The 18,143-nt window shown below is 46.3% G+C and overlaps 2 protein-coding genes across 3 annotated transcripts in view; both read left to right on the top strand.

The window, feature by feature from the left end:
* The window catches only part of TRAP1 (TNF receptor associated protein 1), a 29,882-nt gene extending 18,712 nt beyond the window's left edge, over positions 1-11,170 (top strand). Inside the window, exons 5-18 of the mRNA XM_064462076.1 lie at positions 268-339; positions 1,080-1,240; positions 2,459-2,568; positions 2,754-2,827; positions 4,771-4,926; positions 5,309-5,429; positions 5,556-5,625; positions 6,755-6,902; positions 7,423-7,608; positions 8,194-8,332; positions 8,839-8,924; positions 9,457-9,602; positions 9,988-10,060; positions 10,320-11,170. Of these exons, the coding sequence (XP_064318146.1) occupies positions 268-339; positions 1,080-1,240; positions 2,459-2,568; positions 2,754-2,827; positions 4,771-4,926; positions 5,309-5,429; positions 5,556-5,625; positions 6,755-6,902; positions 7,423-7,608; positions 8,194-8,332; positions 8,839-8,924; positions 9,457-9,602; positions 9,988-10,060; positions 10,320-10,421 (1,644 nt within the window). The 3' untranslated portion in view covers positions 10,422-11,170. The remainder of the gene's footprint in view (positions 1-267; positions 340-1,079; positions 1,241-2,458; positions 2,569-2,753; positions 2,828-4,770; positions 4,927-5,308; positions 5,430-5,555; positions 5,626-6,754; positions 6,903-7,422; positions 7,609-8,193; positions 8,333-8,838; positions 8,925-9,456; positions 9,603-9,987; positions 10,061-10,319) is intronic.
* A 105-nt stretch (positions 11,171-11,275) lies between these two features.
* Positions 11,276-18,143, top strand: part of SLX4 (SLX4 structure-specific endonuclease subunit) — a 46,275-nt gene continuing 39,407 nt past the window's right edge. For both annotated transcript variants that reach the window (XM_064462072.1, XM_064462071.1), the window contains exons 1-2: positions 11,276-11,919; positions 17,147-17,322. The gene's annotated coding sequence lies outside the window, so the exon portion shown is untranslated. The remainder of the gene's footprint in view (positions 11,920-17,146; positions 17,323-18,143) is intronic.

Here is an 18,143-nt window from a genome sequence, read left to right as displayed (position 1 = left end):
CTTTCTTTTGATAGAAGGCTTGAGTCTCTGAGCTTTCTGATAATTTATAGCCACAAGGCAGATGTAGCTGCCCCTTGGAGCTGTGCGCCTTCTGAGTCCACTGTCCTGACCATGTGCAGGTAGAGCCAAAGCTGAAGTCTGCTGTTGTGTTTACTGCTTAACTGGCTAGGAGAGAGTGGGAGTCAGACGTAGAAGTTGCTCAGTTGCTGGTTGCTAAAGCAATGCTTCTCTACTGATGTTTCAGCTACAATTACTGTTTCTTTTCAGGACACAGGTATTGGGATGACCCAGGAGGAGCTGGTTTCTAACCTCGGTACCATTGCTCGATCAGGTTCAAAGGTAACTTGGGATGAGGCACTCCTTCTCCCCCCTTAGAAGAGTCTTCTCCAGTTATACAGTCACTTTTGTTCGCCCAGTAATATCTCATTCTGTTTTGTCCCTTGGCCCCCACCCCAGCTGTGAAATTTTGCCCCTCTGGCAAGGTGAAACCTACCTGTGGAGTCTTCTAGCTATTAATGGTCTCTGCTGTGTGCCATGGGAGGCCTGTGGTACCCAAAGCAGCGCTAATGGGCCCTGTGTGTAATGCTGCTGCACCTGGCTTCCCTCACTCCCAAAAGCAAATGCCCTCCTCCCCAAGCTGTCATTATGGAGGGGCATATGATCACTCGGCACTCACCCTGTGTCTGGGAGGGCAGCAGCTGTGTCCTCATGCTGGCAAGATGTTATATATTTGTACCTGAATTTTTTTCCTTCGTGTCTTGAGTCACCATTTTAAGGTTTCACGCCCATGATTGAATGAGCCCTTGCTTGTTTTCCTTTACTGCTAGTGGCAGTGAGTGTTGCCAAAAGCAATGTTGCCCTTTTCCAGAGGTGCAGTCCCTGTGGGAGAAACCCTTTTCCTCGGGCACCCTCCTCTGCTAACACAGAGGTGCAGGATGAGGGTACTGGACTGCCAAGCTGTGGCACCTGGCGTAGGGCTGCATCAGTACTCCAAAGAGCCCAGCTGGAGGATGTGTTGCAGCCTCCCGGTGGTACCTCAAGTCACTGTGCACTAATTTATACCTCCTTTGTTCCTTCAGGCTTTTCTAGATGCTCTGCAGAGCCAAGCTGAAGCCAGTAGTAAAATCATTGGCCAGTTTGGAGTAGGTTTCTACTCAGCTTTCATGGTAGCTGATAAAGTGGAGGTGTTCTCACAATCTGCGGAGCCAGGGAGCCCAGGCTACCACTGGTCTTCAGATGGGTAAGGCTGCATAACGGGATGGAAATGGTAGGGGAGGCTGTATCCCGGTTGGCACGGGTGCTGTGTGAAGCAAGACAGTGCTTGTGTGGTCTTTCATTACCAGGCTTACTGGTTTAGACCCTGATCAGTTTATACACAGTAACAAAGTGTGGCCAAACATGTCAGGGTAAAAACCACAGGAACAAACTTGCTTTGTTAGGGCAGGCACATTATAGACAAAGAGAGTACCTTCCTCTCCTGTTCCTTCTCTGCTAGCAGGCAATCATCTTAGCAGTGCCCCAGACAGGAGAGACAAATTTAATCTCTTTGGTCTAGTCCTCCCCTGGCTTTTTGCTTGGGTCACCCACAACAGGCAGGGCTCATGCAGCGCTGCAGCTCTGTAGGCATGTGTCTTTTGTGGGGTGGATCTGTGTTCTCATCCTCTGCTTTTTGCTTGAAGTTGCAAACATCTGTGACAGCGATGGCAAATCTGTGGACTGCTGGACCATGTTGAAATTGGAGCTTCTGGGTGTGAAAAGCTCTGCATCCCCTTAAAATATCCTAGGAATAAAGAATTTAATAGGTTATTTAAATTATTGGAAAACATCTTGTAACTGAGATGTCAGACTGTCTTGGGCTGCAGGCAAGCTGCTGTATACTGCAGTCTGTGCTGCTGTACACTTTGAAGGCTTGCTTGTCTGTCTCACTGCTGCCATCTCTCCCGTGTCAGGGCTCTCACCAGCGGTTGATCCCCATAGGCATCCACTTAGGAATAGGGTAGGAATGGTCATCCAGAGTGAGCACTGCTGCTTTTCATTGTAACCAGTTACTGCATGCTCCAGTGGAGCTAGGAACAAGGGCCTGCAAACAAGTCAGAGTTGTCATGGGAGAAGGCAGGAGCCTGGGTGTTATAGTCACCATACGAAATGTAGGAGAGGAGTTGAAGGCTTGGCCCACACAGCCTGAGGTTTGTTTGAAGTTTGTTTCCTTTTCAGCAGAGGCTGCTGGTGTCTTTGCAGAGTAGTGTGTCCCGGGTCTGGAGTCTCTGTAGGGAAGATGTCTGCATGTTTTGGGGGAGCTTCTCGGGGGCACAGCGAGCATTCAGGCATTCAAGATTTTTTGCCTTTTCCTCTTGGTGCTGAAGTGTTGTGTATGCTCTCAGTTTAATAATACATTATTACGTCCCATCATGGATGTATCTGAGACACAAGCTGACACAAGGTCTGTTTCTAATCCTAGTTCAGGAACGTTTGAGATTGCAGAAGCATCTGGTGTCAGAACTGGGACTAAGATTATTATACATCTGAAGGAAGACTGCAAGGAGTTTGCAAATGAAGACCGAGTCAAGGGTGAGTGGAGGAGGGAGATGCTGTTACCTACTGAGGGGCTGTGTGAAGTCTGTCGCTGCCCCTTGAGTGGGAGGTGAATTTACAGTTTTCCTCTCCTGCAGCACCTTTCACCTGCTGTTACTGAAGAAATTCATACTGTGTTGTTCTCACAAATGTGACTCCTCTATGTCTTCTTTCCATTCCAGAGGTGGTGACAAAATACAGCAACTTCATCAGCTTCCCACTGTATCTCAATGGGAGAAGAATTAACACATTACAGGTGAGCAGGAGGGGCCACAGGCAGGTCACTCATGAAGATGAACCACTGTAATCCTCCACTGGAGACAGGAAACAGCATAAAGCTGCTGCTGGCCCTAGAAATCAGGGTAGGATTGTCCAGCATATCATAGACCCTGTAGTGATCAGTTACTTAGACCAAAAGGAGAAAATCCAACAGAAGTCATGCCTGGAACTGCTTGTTTGCATTCTCTTCAATTAGCAAAGCAGTTTTTATTTATAGTTATCTTCTGGATCTTCCCTTAATGTGAATTATTATTTCAGTGCTTTATAATACTTATTCTAACTGTTTAAGCCAGATAACATGTTAGTGATGTAGGGATTGATCACATCGCTGGTGTGCTGACACCTCTTGCTGCAGTTCTAGCTGTCCTTCAGCACGAGGTAGCCAATGAATGTTTGGTTTTCTTAGTGGCTCAGCTCACAGCCTGATTTTCTTCACAGCTCTTAGCTGTGATGCTGGCATTTTCTGACCACTAAAAATTATATAGCAGCCAGATCCATTTTAGTCAGAAGTTCTTGGCCCAATTGCAGGGATCACCTAGGTGAGATTAATTATCTTTAAAAGAAAAAATCTATGAACCATTTTCCTCCAGCATCTCCTTTTCTGGTTGGTTAAAGCTTCCTTACCTAAGAGAGCTGGTAGCAAGCATGTGTGGAGGGTTTTTTTGTTTGTTTCCTGGAATGTGGCACTGAAGCACAGACTTTCAAGACTACTTAAATATTTTATTATGTTAATTTATCTAAGGCTCTGTAATTGGTGTTGTTAGTCACTGTTTGTTTTTTTTCCCTGCATAATAGTGCTTCTGTTCCAAAGGCTTTCTAGCTGTTTCCTTTAACTTACAAAACTAAATAAATAGATTTAGACAGCTGTTTGCTCTTTCTACCTGACAGTCAATAGAAGAGAATCCCTAGAGAAGAGTAGCATTAGAGCAAGGGGTGAAGTGCCCTTAATAGAGTCATGTACTTTTATCTTCTTATCAGAAAGTCTGTTTTCCCTTGGGATACAGCAACAGGTTTATTCTCATTATGCTCCCATTTCAGGCCTTTCCTTTATCCAGGATCTAGTTTTTGCATTTTTCCACACATCAACATCAGTTCACTGTAAACAGAGACATAGTTAGATACCTGCTGTGGATTCTCCTAGATAAGCTCTTGAATGCTTGCCACATAGCTGACAATGTGGAGTTAGAGGCTTTTCCAGTCGCACTGTGATAACTGTAGCTACAAGTAAGCCTCTGAGAAAGCAGCACTTTACCTAACAACAGCTGCTGTAAATCACCTTAGGACCAGTTGAGTCTGTAATCCTACCTGTGATCCTGCAAACCCTCCAGGACGTTAGGGCTTGAGTAGAAAAGAGTGGCAGTGAATGTAGTAAGCTTCACCCAGCTGGAAACATGAGATTCTTAGTTGAGTCCCCATGCCTGTTAAATGGGCAGAACCTCCCATGTCTTTGACAGATGCTAGTCTTTTGCTGAGGTACTGAAAATGGGTTGCAACAGACCCACTTAAGCTTTTGCTTTTCTTTAGCTTGTTGGTCAGGCCTTTAGATACTACCAGTCAGCTGAGCTGTGGTAACTGTCCAGGATGCTCTTGGCCAGTAGCAAGTGTGAGGCAATGGAGGTTAGCCAAATCCCTTTTTGTTTGGGCTAAATAAAGCTGCCTTATAGATGTTGCAGGGCAAGAGGACCTCTGTGGGAGGTGACCCAAGATCAGTTATGGGGCAGTAATTTTTTAGTCTGTGATAACGTGCCATAATACATCCCACTGCCCTTGAGCTGTGCAGAGGAGTCTGTCTGTTTGAAAGGTTGTGTTTCCTTGCTGTGGTGCCCTGGAGGGAAAGTATAACTCTGAAATAAGATCCCTGTGCTGTGAGGCCACAGGTATTGAGAGCTGATGGGAATTCATCTCCCTGCTCCTCCACAGGCACTCTGGATGCTGGACCCCAAGGATATCGGCGAGTGGCAGCATGAGGAGTTCTACCGCTTCGTAGCACAGGCTTATGACAAACCTCGCTACGTCCTGCACTACAAGACTGATGCTCCCCTCAACATCCGCAGCATCTTCTATGTGCCTGAGCAAGTACGTGCCCTTCTGTCCAGGGAACAGTGGGACATCTGCCCAGTTGCTCTGAAGAGGAGATAATAGGAGAGCTTCTTAGGGAGAAGAGGCAGCTAAGACTGCAGAATGGCAAGGAGGAATATCCAGTGTGGCATCTGTGCAGTGGGCTGGGTGCCACAGGATAATGGCAGGGGTATGGAGCCACGACAGGAGCAGGGAGATGGTTCAGGTAGGTCCCTGGGGATGGCGGCCAAGATTTCAGCTCTCGTTGTGTTCAGCATGGGTAGCGAAGACCACAGTGTGACCTGGTCAGCTGGTGCAGCCACAGAGATACTGCAGCATAGTGTGCAGCTGGGCACCCTGCACCATGCTGATGTTACCCTTCCACCTCTTGTTCCTGCAGAAACCATCCATGTTCGATATCAGCAGGGAACTGGGCTCCAGCGTTGCCCTCTACAGCCGCAAAATTCTCATCCAAACCAAAGCTGCAGACATCCTGCCTAAATGGCTGCGTTTTCTTAGAGGTGTGTGCTGGGACCAGGAATAGCAGGCTGTGGACTATGGCTTCCACAGTGGGTGAGGCAAGGGCTGTTTTCCTGAGCCTGGTACTCGTGTTTGCCTCACTGTTCAAGGGTTGCTCTGTGTTCCAGGTGTTGTGGACAGTGAGGATATACCCCTGAACCTCAGCAGGGAGCTGTTGCAGGAGAGTGCCCTTATCAGGTAAGCAAGAGCTAGATCCTGTGGACTGCTGAGGCTCTTCCAGCTTCTTGCTGGTTGCAGAAGGGACATTGTGGGATAGTTAGGGGGGCTCGGAGGGACCTGGCATGTGAGCTGCAGCATTTCCATCCTTGAGAATTCCTCTATAGCCTGTAAAGCGAGTTGTTTCTCAGCCGTGCTGGTCACATATTGAGTTGTGGGAGCAGTATCCTATGTCATACAGTCTGCTGCTGCCTGCTTGGACCACGTACCCCTCATGTCCAAGGCTGCCTTTCACTATTTCTGGTCTACAGCAATAACAGTGGATTTGCTATTTAGAGTGTCTGGTCTGCATCACCAAGTGGTTTGGGAAACAAAGCCAAACAGTAAGCAAGCTGTCAATACTAGGAAGCTGGGCCGTACTTTAGTGTCAGCATTATTTACATGTAGATCTTCAAACAGCACTGTGTGCCTCTTGTCTCCAGACTTGCTTTAAAGCTCTGCTGGGCAGGCCAGTCTCCTCTAAGAACCCCTTAGATCTGGCTTTGGTTTTTCCGTACTTTTTGTCCTTCAAATCTCATCTTTAAACATCTGCCACTGTTGGAACTTGAAGGAAGTATAAGAGTAGGCTTTTACTCCTTAGCATGGGCACTGTTATCTTGTTAGGTTTGATGGCTAACTTTGTATTCTGTGGCTGGTGAAATGCCTCTACCTTCACTATAGTCACCAAATTAACCCTCTCACTTCACAGTGGATTTTCAGACCTTCAGAAAGGGTTCCTTCAATTGTAACCATTTTCTAGCCACTTCCTTCCCATGTGTAAGAGTAGGTGTGCAACTGAGGCAGATGCCCTGTGCACAGTAGGTTACGTACTGGAGCATCACTGAGTCACGAGTTACTGAAGATTTGAGCTTCAGCAGAACATTTGTACCTCTGCTCTAGCTATCTCTCCAGCTCAAGAGCTGCTCTTGACTGAGATACAAAGAACAGACATAGAGCCATGAGAGAAAGGAGACAGTGGACTCCAAGTTTCCTTTTTGACCTCTAGTTTGCAAATGCATCACTAAAACATTGCACAGGGAGAGAGATGTTCACCTAAAATCTCTTGTCTTGGTCTAGCAGCTATCTTTAAAAAGGCTTGTTCCTGCTGCAGGAAGCTCCGAGGTGTTTTGCAGAAGAGGTTGATCAAATTCTTCATTGACCAGAGCAAGAAGGACCCTGAGAAATATGCCAAATTCTTTGAGGACTACGGGGTGTTCATGAGAGAGGGGATTGTCACAATAGCAGAGCAGGATGTCAAGGTACCGGGAGCCCTGAAGCACTGCAGCTGGTGGGGAAAGATTACTGGCTCCTACTGTGACCTGGGATGAAGGGGGCTGCTACTGCCCTGTGAATCTTACACACCCGTAACTTGTGTTCCTGGGTCTAACAAGACCTACAGATTCTGTAGTGCCCAAACTCTCACTCTTTCTTACTGGGTGCTGCTTCCCACTTAATTTGAGGCACTGCAGAGTCTCTGTACTCACACTGTGTCCTCCCTGATGCAGTATGAAATACAACAGGCAACAAAGTAGGGCTTTCCTCTACTGCTGTCCTCTGCCTGGATTCCCATTTCCAGGAGAGCTTGACCTACATCCTGTCTAGGTCATTTTTCTGCCTCCTTAATATCTGGAGCAGGAAAGGAGGGTCTCGAAATCCCCCGAGCCTTCTTGCAGGGCTGCAAACAGGTCTGCATGCTACAAAGGGAATTCTTGGGGCTGGGAGTGGTCAGGTAGAGCTCTAGTCACCTGCCTTTGGCTCACAGGGGCACATTTCTTCCAGGAGGACATAGCAAAGTTGCTACGTTATGAGTCGTCCGCCCTGCCCGCAGGACAGCTGACCAGCCTGACTGAGTATGCCTCCCGCATGAAGGCAGGGAGCAGAAACATCTACTACCTGTGTGCACCCAACCGGCACCTGGCTGAGCACTCCCCGTACTTTGAGGCCATGAAGAAAAAGGACATGGAGGTGGGTGCGCAGTGTGCCATGGCTGGGGGAACAGCCTGAGATACTACATCAGTGGTTAGAGCTCACCTGGATCTTGGAGCTGAGCAGGGCAGTGAGGCCTGTGGCAGACCCCATGACTATGGTGTCTTTGCCCGGGCTCTCTCTGTCTCCACTCAGACCAGCTGCTGCAGCGTGAGGCCAGGAAGGACCTGTCACACACTCTGTGCAGGCGGGTTAGTACTTGTGCAGACATCTAGTTCTGACATCTGTTGAATACTTTCGCTGAACCCCAGAGCAGGAGCCTAGGAGCTGGTAATGGTGTTATAGTGTGTACTCTGTGGGCAGGTGGCCCTTTCGGGACTGGAGTCAGTGCTGGTTCTCGCTTTCTATTGGGCAGCAGGACATGTTCAGCTGCAGACCTGATACCCGTGGTACAAAGCTTTCAAGGGTTTGCATTCATTTGTGGCCCTAAGCAATACCTCACCATGGGGCTGAACCTGCTAGTTTCCCTCATGATGTTCTTGCTGTTTGGTGCAGAGTTGCCTTGAGAAAGAGGAACTTCTGTTACATCCCAAACAATGTGGTATTGTCCCTTTTTTGGCACAGGTCCTGTTCTGCTATGAGCAATTTGATGAGCTGACACTCCTGCACCTTCGGGAGTTTGACAAGAAGAAGCTGATCTCAGTGGAGACAGATATCGTTGTTGATCACTATAAGGAAGAGAAGTTTGAGGAGAGCCGCCCAGGTATCTTGAGGCTCCCCTGGCCCTTCTTGCTGCATGCGGTCCTGCCCCCCTGTGCCAGCCAGGGAGGGTATACCTCCTCCAGTGCTCTTGCAGCTCCTGAGCATGTGAGCAAGAGCACTCCTTTCCACCCTGCCATCCTCAGGCTCTGAGGCAACTTGCAGTTCTTGCAGATCCCTTTCATCCCACATGATCAAAGTTTAAATAGTTTAAACAGATGGCATGTCATCTGTAGAGTTGCCATGATTTGAGTTCGAACAGCATGCATACATTTGGTGCCCTCACAGAGGCAGGCAGGCGCTAGCAGGGCATAAGCCTGCCCTGTCTGGGTATGGCACGGTCTGGGATCAGGGCATATATGTAGGTGCATGCTGAGTGGTGCTGCCTTCCCATTTCCACAAGAGAACAGATAAATGGATGTTTGAAATGGACTGAGCTCAGGAGTAAAGCTCACTGTCCATTGGCACACTACAGAAGCATGCTTAGATGTGCCTTCTTTCCCCTGCCAGCTGCAGAACGTCTGACAGAGAAAGAGGCTGAGGATCTGATGGCCTGGATGAGAAATGCCTTAGGCTCTCGAGTCACTGGTGTTAAGGTAGGTATTCTGTGACTGGGTAACTGAGTACAGGAGATTAAAAGAGGTAATCTAGAGAAAGAAATATGGTGGTTGATTGGGGATCTGCTGTCACAGGTTTTTCTTTGGACCCTGAGAGCAGTCTTTCTTCTCCATGCCTCCCTTCTGTAAATGAATGCTGGCATTTGTCATTTGGATGGTCAGCGTGGCAGTGGAAAAAACACATCTTAATGTGTAATGACCAAAGCCCATTTTACTAATTTATGATCAGGTTATCAGAACAACAGGCCGATGACTGTCTTGCCTGTGGACTAGAGAGGCTTTATTGGCAAGGAGTGCTTTGGGTCCAGCTGCAAGCTACTGCCTGTGGACCAGTGGGGCCATTTGGTTCCCCAGCTTTCCTTCTGGTTTAGGCAGCTTCTGTGGGGTCAGGATGAATCGTGCACGGGCTTGGTGTGGATCTGTGTTGAGGAGACCCTGAGTCCCTGAACATCCCCCACCTCTAACCCACGTGTATTTCCCGTCTCGGCACTGATTGCTGTTTTTGCCACAGGTGACTACACGGCTGGACACCCACCCCGCCATGATCACAGTGCTTGAGATGGGGGCTGCCCGCCACTTTCTTCGCATGCAGCAGCTGGCTAAGACCCAAGAGGAGCGCGCCCAGCTCCTGCAGCCCACCCTGGAGATCAACCCGGGGTAAGGGGAGCAATACCAGTGTTAGGCCTGGGGCACTGATGTCTTTCTGGGGTGCAGACAGAGAGGAGACAAGATAATGCCTCCCAGTTAGCAGAGTCCTCCCCAGTAAGTGCAGTGTGTGCCACACTGCCTTGGTCTGTGAGGCTGCATGGCACAGTTGACATGAGCCACCCACTTACACATTGTCTGAGCATAGTGGGTGTTACAGGGACATGATGGGAGAGAAGAGAAGCCCCCAGAACAGGAGCAAGGAAGTTGGAGCTATTTTGGCCTTTATGTAGAATATTTTCTGTCCCACCTTGGCTTGGCTGCTCATTCTGGAAATAAATTTCTCATTGTGTCCAAATACACCTAGTCTCAGTGTTGATCTCTCCCACTCTTACAGGCACACTCTGATTAAGAAGCTTAACGAGCTGAAGGACAGTCAGCCAGATCTGGCCCAGCTGTTGCTTGATCAGGTGAGAGCCAGGCCTTCTCCAGAACCAGCTTGCAGACCGTGTGTGGCAGGGAACAGGATGAAGCCCTTGTAGTGGGCAGGAATCACATCCTTCTGTGGTCCCATTTGGGTATTTCTGGTGCCTGTGGCCCATGTGTTTTCCTAACAGATGGCCAAGAAGACATGCTTGGTCTCAGTCCTGGAGAGTGACATTCACTTCCTCCCCAGCTCTCATCCAGCTCGGTCTTGCTGCTTATTTAATATTTTCTTCTCTTTTTCAGATATATGAGAATGCCATGATAGCAGCAGGACTGAATGAGGATCCCAGACCAATGGTGAGTCGGCTGAACGAACTCCTCACCAAAATCCTGGAGAAAAACTGAGCACCAGAAGACTGAAGGATGAAGTCTGTACTGATCTCTCTTTCCTCAAGTGCAGTTGCTCTGTCAGCTATTGCAGCATCTGCTTGCAGGGACTGTGCAGTGAGTGGTTCATGTGGCAGAGGGCCAGGGAGAATGCAGGGGACTTCCAACCCTTGCTGCACAGGGAGGAGCCAGTTGTAATCATTAGACCATATCTCATCAACCTGTTCAGAGCACGATATTCTTAGTGGGGAAAAAAGCCCAGAGGTTGCTGCTAAAACAATATGCCCAAATTTCTGATGCAAGCCTGAAGAGCCTCATTTCATACTGTTTCTAGAAACAGCCTTTGCCAAAACAGATTTTGGCAGCAAGTCAGACCAGTTACGTCTGTGAATACACTGCCCCTGTCCACTGAATCCCTGCACACCACTGTGCTCCAAACAAGCACTGACAAGGATTAATTTGTTAAGAAACCTTCACCTCTGATCAGGCAGGAGGAGCTTGCTGGCATGGAGATAGATTGCTGCCATTAGCAGACATAGGTACTGTTGGTGGAACATGTCAGTACCATCCCGTGGCAGAGGAGATCACCAAGCTGCTGGATAATTGATTTCATCCTGGTCTGGCTGTGGAGAGAGAGAAGTAACTGGGAAACAGCTTTCCAGCATGTAGCTTTCTGGAGAGTCTCCAGGGTTTTTGCCTTTTCTGTGGGATATGCTGTATGTCTAGCTGATCTGTATTTATGATAAATAAACTCCTCCTTTTCCAGACCCCTCCACTCTTCTCTCTTCTCCTTACTTTATTGGTCTTTATGCCTTCCAGCTAGTGATTTATTGGTTCTTCTCTCTTCAGATGCTACTTGGTTCTTCAGGGCATCAAGCACCGGATAGTGGTGGGAAGAGAGGGCTGTGAAAACAGTAGGTAGTAGCAGAGAGTGTGGAGGGAAAACAGGAGACTCTGCAACCATGAACCCTGTTAGCCTTGTCTTTGAAAATGGAGTTTAGCCCTTTGAATCTTTTCTAAGGAGCAACGGCCATTCCACAGAAGAAGCTTTTCTAACAGAAAATGCCACACTAGATTTCCTTTGGTGCGTCTGGTTTACACCATGCCAACTGGTTTACAAGAGTTCTTTTTCCTGCTCCGTAGAGGCTCTGAGGCAGCCATGATATTTGTTCAGCTTACCTTTAAATTGCCAGATCAAGATTCTGGAACTGGATTTGGTTAACTATTTGGATTCTGTGCTGGCCAGGACAACCTCCAGCTTCTTCCCTGAATACAGTGAGCTCTAATAAGCTAAAGGAAGCCTGACTGAGCAAAGAGGAATGAAAAGGGTCTGCTGCATGGGGTACCATTTTAGAAGTTTTATTAACATCACCTAAATTTCATTTTTATTCAGATGCAGAAGAGGAACTAATGTGACAGTTTAGGGGGTGTTGAGAAGAACAAGGAGCCACCTTTCTACATCCCTAGGGTAGCTGTGTAGCTCAGCTGGAGGCCACAGCTCTCGATCCAGCTCCTGGTAAGATACAGATGGCATCTTTTGATGATGCTGGGATTCCTTGATTGTGCAATAATGAAATACCCTTAAAGTGTCCTTAATTAAAAATTAGAAAAGTAAGCTGACAGCTAAGCTAGCACTGCTAAACATGCATAAAGTGTTGTTCCTGGAGGTAGACAATGTAGGTGGAGTTCAGCTATACACTTTGGAGACTGGGCAGCATTCCTGTCTTCCAACTACATGTAAGATCCTCTGCCATCAAAATTTATGTAAATATGCAAGAAAAATTATTAGATGCTGTGCACGGATGTACAGAGCCGTGTAGGACACTTGAAAGGAGCAGTACAATGTGCCCACTTCAGAATGTAGTGTTCCATGAACAGAGGCCAAAGAAATTAAAACCTTTGGTGATTTTTCTGATGCTAACAGCACAGCGGGTGAGTGCATTAGCCTGCAAGCTGGTCACCTGGTGCTCACTGATAAAGTGCCTAAAAATAACATCTGTTGATGTAGTGTCTGAACTGAAGCTGGAAGCTAGTTTATAAAATTCGATGTAGTGAGAAGTGCAGCATGCTTACTATGAGACAGTCATGAACTGTCTTACATGTCTTTAACCTCTCCAGTCCTGGGAATCCCCTGGGAATCCCAGCAGCCCTCAAGGTGCCGATTTGCCATGAGAAGTTTGTGACTAAAAGATGAAGATTCCTGTTACTGGAGTGCAAACCTACCCTTTGTCACTGTACCCATCAAACACAGTGGAAGGTGATAGTCCTGGGAGCCCAGATGCAGCAAAGGGCAGCAGGATCAGGAGGGTGCTTTGACCCAAATCTCACATACTTCATCATGCTGCTTTGTCAAAGCTTCATCACTCTATGTACCAGCAGCCTCTCCTGGTCCTCACCTCTCAGGCTCAGGTTTCCCTTTTATTGTGCAAAGACCTGCAAAGAGTTCTCATGTATGAAGATTTTTTGCATGGCTAACAGAACAGATCCTAGTGGAAAAAGGGGGATGTATGGCATCATGTTGATGAATACAAGCTCAGGTGCCAATAGGAATACAGGCTGTTGCTCGAAAGCTAGTCTGTAGGTGACTTTGGCTCTGAAAGGGCCCCCACAGAGGCTCTTTGGTAAACGCGGAGTGTAAAGTTGTTTCAAATGTGATGGTAAAAGGGAGGCATAGGAAGCTAATTAGTCTGGTTTTTCACCTTGTGTACAACCTCAAAACGTGCTGTGCGAGCAGAGATGACTTGTGTGGATCTTCCTTCAGGACTTCAGTGCTGTTTGTAGTGGTGAAGCTGCAGTTATGTGCCTCCAGCTCCCATCCTCTCCACTCAGATCCTAAATTACTTGACCTCAAAAGTGTTGTAGCACTGACTAGCTTCCATCTGGCTTGTGCTCTTCCCGCAGCAAGAGTAGTGCCCCTTGATTTTTCTAGCATATTGAGGTGAACCAAGAGTTCATGATGTGTGGGAATGGTGCTGTGAAGCGCCCTGTGTGAGCTAGTTGTGTCCTTCTGCATTTGCTCTACCAAATTTCCCCATGGGCTGGAATTGTGGATCTCCAACCTGGAAGAATCTCCTGGAGCTTATTTGTTTTTCTGGCTTAAGCAATGCTGAACCCTTCTTTGTGCAGAAAATTGAGCTATCAGGTTTGATTTTTACTGGGACCATAACTGCTGCCTGTCTCTTTTTCTTGTGGTTGTTTTTTGGGGGGAGATTTTTTTGTTCAGAGTGGCTTTGAGCATGGGTTGGGTTCTTTCTGCCACAAGTTAAACTTTCTGTGCTGACAAACTATTGGCTATAAACAGTGTGGCCTTCCCTCCTGCTCTGCACAGGCTCATCAGCTGTGGAGTCAAACATATATCCTCCAGGGCAGAAGATGGAAAATATTTATAGGCAGTGAAATCCAGTTTGAAAGGACATTCCTGAGACCTCGTGCTTTTAAACTTGGACAGAAGCCCTCTCACAACTGGCTCAGGACCTTGAAACTGGACCGGACCATAAAGTAGTTTACTGGGCCAGACTAAGAACAGAGTTTTCTTTCGTCCAGACTTCCTGCTGAGACTATCAAGAGTGTCTTGGGTAGGCTCCAGGTCTATGATTTATGGACAAACCACAGGCCAGGAATCTGCAATCTAAGCTCCTTGAGCAGCAACTGTTTAAAACATTATGGGAAGAAATGGCCACTGTTTCCAAAAGAAGAAAACTTGGGAGCCATTAATAATGTTTAGCACTTCTGTAGAGCCTCACGATTTTTAATTAATCCTCCCACCCTCCTTGTAAAGTAAGTCAGAATTATTCTTATTGTACAAATAAGGTCTGGATGGAGCTTAAATACATTTCCCTAAGAAACAGAGTGAATCTGAATTAGGGACACAGCCCAGGACTTGGGAATCCCAGCACAAAGTGAAACAAACCTCCTCCAAGGTCCAGCAGCACAGAGAAAAGTACCTGCTGGCGTTAGATGAGGCAATCAACACTAATGTACAGCAACTTTGAGAGCGTGTCTGCCCAATACCCTGTTCATTTGGAAATGGGCAGTTCTGGGTCTGCCCAAATCTTACCAGCTGACATCCTGTGCTTTCCCAGTAAGCCCTTGGTTCAAAAATGCCTGGGATTTCAGAGGAGACCTGGAAGCTTGGCTGCTTGCTGGAATTACCCTGGACAAAGTCTGTTTCAGCTGGTTGTCTCCCCTATTGCTTGGGAAGAAGAGGATGGCATGCTAAAAACTATCTTGCTATCTTTCTTGACCCAGAACAGCTCACCTCCTAATGCTTCTGCAGCAGGTTGAACATGGGGTTTCCTTTCATCAGCAGGAAGCTTTCCTTCCAGGAAAAAAAAACCAAGTCATTTGTTCTCCCTCTGCAATCAGAATCATCTTTTGTTTCTCTTTTGCCTCCCCCTTTATGCTTAACCTCCATCTTCACTAGACCACTTAATGGCCAGTGCTGCGGTCAGAGGTGAAGAGGGGAATTTATCTGCCTGGACAGTTATTTTCCTGTTCTTGCCCACGACAGAAGGGCACTCCTTGGTGCTGTCTCACACTGTCAGTCCCGGAGCCCCTTCTAGCAAGAATTTATCTCAAATCACAAGCCCCTTCACATCTCACTCCTGGAAACAGTCTGGAGCATGAACAGATGGGAATGGGTAAAAGTCCTGGTCGGAATGGAATAGTTGGCAGGAGAAAAAGGACCATAAGCCTTCTGTATGTACCTAAATTTTTAAGGGCTCCTGATTGTCTCATTGCTGTTGATCTACTTAGAGCAGCAAGAAGGATGAAAAATTAGTGAAAGAAGCAGAGTCTCCTCCTCTTTTTAAATCTATACAGCAAAAGGTATTTGTAATGAATTGTCCATTAAACATTTCTGTCCAACTTCATTCCAAGTGTCAAGATACAATCTGCAAGATATTTGGGGTCAGGTAATAGCAGTTAACAAAGGAGCTGCCTGTGAAGCCAGGCAAACCTTGGTTCTCCTTTTGCAGCCCAAGTAATTGAGGGGTAATTGGTGTTAAAACCTGATCAGTAAGTAAATCAGTAAGTAAATCCTTCACGGAACTGTCCCAAATTAAATCCTTAGAAACTCAGGAAGTCAGAGGTGCAACAGGAGGTGGAGGGAGATTCACCTTGTGTTTTGTTTCACTAATGTATCTCAATCACTCAACTTGTTCTGCCTCAAGTGGTTTAGCAGATATTTTAAAAAAAAGTGTTCCAAGTTATCTTGCAATATGCTGCAAGAAACCAAAGGATATGGATTGATTTCTTTTAGCTGGGCACTGCATTTTTAATACATTTAGAGATTCTTAGTATTTTCCTTACTGAATGATAGTGATTCTTCTTGGAAATTATAATTCAGTTCACCTCCCAGGTGAAGACAAATTTTGGTTTATAACAAGTTAATTTGACATGCGCACTCTAACTCATGCTGTGTGACTTACTGAACGGAAACATGCATATTTTTCTGGCACTCTTACAAGAGTAGATGGATATAGTGGCACGCACCATCCCAAATTCACACTTTAGAGGAAAACAAAACAAACCTGCTCTTGAGGAAAATTTTGCGTTGTTGCTTGTTTTGCCCTTTCAAGAGACTCAATGCACTGAGTATTGTGCTGAGCTCTGTCATCCAGCATGGCCAAAGTCCACATGAAGGGCAGATTAGCACAATAAATTAATGCAAACCCTAAACTTTACTCATTAGAATTGGCCTCCCTGGCTGCTTCTCTGATCACTGCTGACCTGGATTAAATCAATTTGTATCACTGGAGCTGCCAAAGAGCCACCAGCGTTACAGGTCTTAACACAGATCAGTAGCTCTGCCTGTCAGACTGAGCAGAGATAGAAAGTGGAACACAAATTTTGACAAGTGCTGACTAGCATACTGGGGATAAATATATATATGTATATAAAATACCTAATGTGTATATTCACAGATATGTAGATAAACATATTTACTATAAATACCATTGCATGGTGGATTCAAGCACAGTTATTTTAAAAGCATTTTAATATTGGCAATAGTGTTCATAAGCTCCGTAACTTGTTCTCTGCAGACAGAGCTCAAAACCAAAGTGATAGTAAATATCCTGTCTTTCACAACGTGTATCCAAAGTGTTGCTATTTCAGAGACCTGCCTGCATCCATACAGTTGTAATTCACAGGAGAGTCCCATTAGCACGCATTAAATTAAGCCAAGATTTTCACACTAAAATCTAAAGCACTGGGACCCTATGCCAGCTCTGATACAGAGCAGTTCCCTGGTGGGGAGAAAAAGTGAGTTATTAAAAAACTGCTAGCAGCAGTCCAGGAGGTCTATATGGAGAATCAGATAGTCTGCCCCTGATCAGCTGCCTGATTTTGGGAGAGGTGCTTCTCTACTATATAGCTGTAACTGGGGCTGCGTCTTCTAGCTGATGTTGGGTACAAATAGCAAGCAAAGCCTGTTGCAGCAGCCATGTTCTTGTTGCCTTTAGGAATGGCTAGGGGCCTTGAAACATCCTGTGAAGTAGATACCCGTTTGGTAGCCAGTACATCCCGTTAAATGTCAGTGCTTTCAAATCCGTCCATATTGGAGATGCCACAATTCCTTTGGCTCTTTTCAATGCAGACTTTTAAAAGTCTACATTTCCACACATCAGCAAGGCTCAGGGTGTTTACATTGAGTGCAGCAAGCTTTAAAGGCTTCAAGTGGTGAAAAAGCAGATGCTTGCGTGTGTTCTGTGTTTTGCACTTATCAGGGTCCTTTTCTTTAGTGCCTCAGCGCTTTTGGAATAGAAAATTGCGTTTGACTACATGTAATGCAGTAGAAGAGCTGGAGGCTGCAGCGTTGCCTGGCAGCTGCGATGTGGAGGCCGGTCTGGCTTGGAGGCACGTGTTTGCTGTGTTCAACATAACTTCAACCACTGATGGGCAGTTTCCCTGACTGCAGGTGTGTGACGGGGTTTGCAGGTTGTCTGGTGCCTTGTGGAGATGCCCCTCAGAGTCATCCTGGTTAGTCTTTTAAATATTTGGTGCTTTTAAATTCAGTTTGCATTTATGGCATTTTGCAACAAAATGGTACCATGACTTGGCTTAGTCGTCCTTGTGGAACCGACACAGTGCCTCAGTACATCATAACCGGAGTATTTTTCAGTATGTTTGTGCAATGCGCCCTTGCAAGTTCTTGCAGGATTTTCTTCAGAGTGATTCTAATTCCCGTAAGTGTAGCAACTTGAGAAAGAATTTGATAAACTAGCAGAAGTGTTGAAAGACACAAACCAAAGGATTTCTTCATATCAGTTTTGGGTTCTCATACTGCCATGGGCACGTTGCATTTCATGGGGAGATTCACTGCAGCAAATACACCCATCAGTCCTGCCAAAATAATTGAGCACACTCACTAATTCTTTGCTTAAAATTCAAGGGTTTCTGGATAAAATTGTTTGAATTTAGCATGGGTTAGAAGTTAAATTGCTTTGCTGGAAGTGAAAAAACATGGTGCCTCAGGCGCTTGTTCCATTTTAAAAGTTAATTTTTCTTCTGTAAGCTCTCCAAACAGGCAGTGCTATGATAGGGTCAGTTTCTTTTGGTGATGTCAGATTATACAGATCCAGATATAATTATGGAAAAATGAATGTAACGTGTAAAGAGGCCATCCTGTCACTCACAGTTAGAAGTAGTGCTTTGTATTTGTTGGTAAAATGCCTATTTTGATGTTTTTTAATCAAAATAATAGGAATGTCAGCCCCAGCGTGTTCTACATACTGCTAA

The sequence above is a fragment of the Phalacrocorax carbo genome, chromosome 10, assembly GCF_963921805.1.
Source record: "Phalacrocorax carbo chromosome 10, bPhaCar2.1, whole genome shotgun sequence".
Taxonomy (NCBI): Eukaryota; Metazoa; Chordata; class Aves; order Suliformes; family Phalacrocoracidae; genus Phalacrocorax; species Phalacrocorax carbo.
The sequence above is the reverse complement of the archived record's forward strand: the minus strand, read 5'-3'. Positions and strand labels throughout refer to the sequence as shown.